The sequence below is a fragment of the Felis catus genome, chromosome A1 (genome assembly GCF_018350175.1).
Source record: "Felis catus isolate Fca126 chromosome A1, F.catus_Fca126_mat1.0, whole genome shotgun sequence".
Classification (NCBI taxonomy): Eukaryota; Metazoa; Chordata; class Mammalia; order Carnivora; family Felidae; genus Felis; species Felis catus.
Window position 1 is genome coordinate 84022837 of NC_058368.1, and position 2109 is coordinate 84024945.

Sequence of the window (2109 nt, forward strand, 5' to 3'; positions counted from 1 at the left end):
TTAGGCTGTTCATTGACAAAGGAAATTATTCAAGTGAAAAAATAAGTTTAAAATGAAGGTAAGACATGAGAATTAAAAAGAAAACTGAAAACGTAAGAATTAAGGAAGTTAATATGTAAAATAGAATAAACAGTCTATATCATTTCGGTGGTGATTCAAATTTCTTTAGAAAATCTGTGAAATGGCCCCAAGGGACACTTGAGATCCTTTGGGGTGGAGGTGAGCAGAACAGTACAGTCAGGAAAGCAATATGAAAAACACAAGAATGTCAACAGATTGGAGTACATTAAAAAGCTAAATATATGGGAAACATAATGGTCAGGTTGGTAATTATTACCAAAGGGACTAAATATTCACCTGGCCAAGTCAAACCAACCAAATTAGAATATAACATTGCTAATTTCTAAGTAGAAATTTTTCAATTTGATGGAGTTTTCTTTTCAATTTCTTCTTTTTATGAGAATGTACTGTTTTAAAGTCCTAGCTGTAAGTGTACAGAGAAGTGAATGTTGACTGACAGATTATTTTAACAAAGCACCACATCCTTTGTTATATAACTTTTCCAATTTTTCAGTTTGAATAAACCATTTAAATTAAAACATGGAGCAGAAGAATGAAAACTCAACTGATTTTATCCTCCTGGGACTCTTTCCCTGGTTCAGTTATCCCTACCTCCTCATCCTCCTCCTCCTTTTTATTTACATTATTGCCTTTACTGGAAACTCCATACTAATCCTCCTCATCTGGCTGGACTCCTGCCTCCATACCCCCATGTACTTCCTGCTCAGTCAGCTGTCCCTCATTGACTTGACTTACATCTCCAGCACAGTCCCCAAGGTGGTTACCAACTATTTCACAGAGAGGAAGAACATTTCCTATTTCGCCTGTGCCACTCAGCTCTTTTTCTTTCTCACCCTTGGTCTTGCTGAGTGCATCTTGCTGACCCTAATGGCCTATGACCGCTGTGTGGCTGTGTGTAACCCCCTGAGATACACAATTCTCATGAATCCCAAGGTCTGTAAGCAGATGGCTGCTGCAGCCTGGATTGGAGGGTCCCTTGCAGCCCTTATACACACCATCTACCCAATGAATTTCCCTACCTGTGGTTCCAGGGAAATTAATCATTACTTTTGTGAGATGCCTGCCATCCTGAGGTTGTCTTGTGTGGATATATCAGTCTATGAAATGGTAAAATTTGTATCAACAATTGTGTTTCTCCTCGTCCCATTTTTTCTTATTCTGGTCTCCTACACTCTCATCTTCCTCACTGTTCTGAAGATGAATTCTTGGAAAGGAAGTAACAAAGCACTTTCCACCTGCTTCTCCCACCTGACAGTAGTGAGTCTCTACTTTGGTCAAGCCATCTTCATTTACATGACACCCAGTTCTCACACACTTGAACAAGATCAGATTGCAGCTGTACTTGGCACCATAGTGACCCCCATGCTAAATCCCCTCATCTACAGCTTAAGGAACAAAGAAGTGGTGGGGGCCCTGAGGAAGTGCATGGGAAGATGTGGCAATTGAGAAAATGCTGTTTCCACAATGTCACTGTAAGAAAAGTTTCATACTCAATATTAAAAGTAGCTATTATCATTGGATTGTCATACTGGAAATGTAATATAATAAGGGATCAGAAAAGTATTAGGACTCAGGCATATTGTTATTTGTTTGTTGGTATAAAGTTGTTTCTAGTTCCATAGTCAAGGCTTTCTTAGAGTACAAACTTAATGTGTTATTTATGATTAACCTTTTGAGAAATTACGTGGGTTTGACAATAACATCTGTGCAGAGATAATCTCTATCTTCTTGAGCAGCTTCAGTGTATCAGGACACATGGTCTAAAACCAACTGTCATCCTAGAAATAACTCGTTGATCGATGTTTCTTATTTAAAAACCATCATTTCTGTGTTTTCTTTCATTCATATATTCACTCTTAATGCTATTGACCAAATCTCCACTCTTCAAAAGATCAAGATCAATTTTTCCATAAAATCTTTGTACATAAAATTTTCATTCAGCAATCTCTTATTGGTAATCATATATTATTTCATATTTTATTGCATATAATTTATGCAAGTTGCATTATTTTGCTTTCTAAATTAAAG

General features: G+C 37.1%; 1 protein-coding gene across 1 annotated transcript; it reads left to right on the forward strand.

The window, feature by feature from the left end:
• The first annotated feature begins 523 nt into the window (after window positions 1-523).
• Window positions 524-1527, forward strand: LOC101081111 (olfactory receptor 2T2-like). The gene has a single exon (XM_003980570.2). The coding sequence runs from the start codon at window positions 601-603 to the stop codon at window positions 1525-1527; it is 927 nt and encodes a 308-aa protein (XP_003980619.2). The 5' UTR covers window positions 524-600.
• The last annotated feature ends 582 nt before the right edge of the window (window positions 1528-2109 follow it).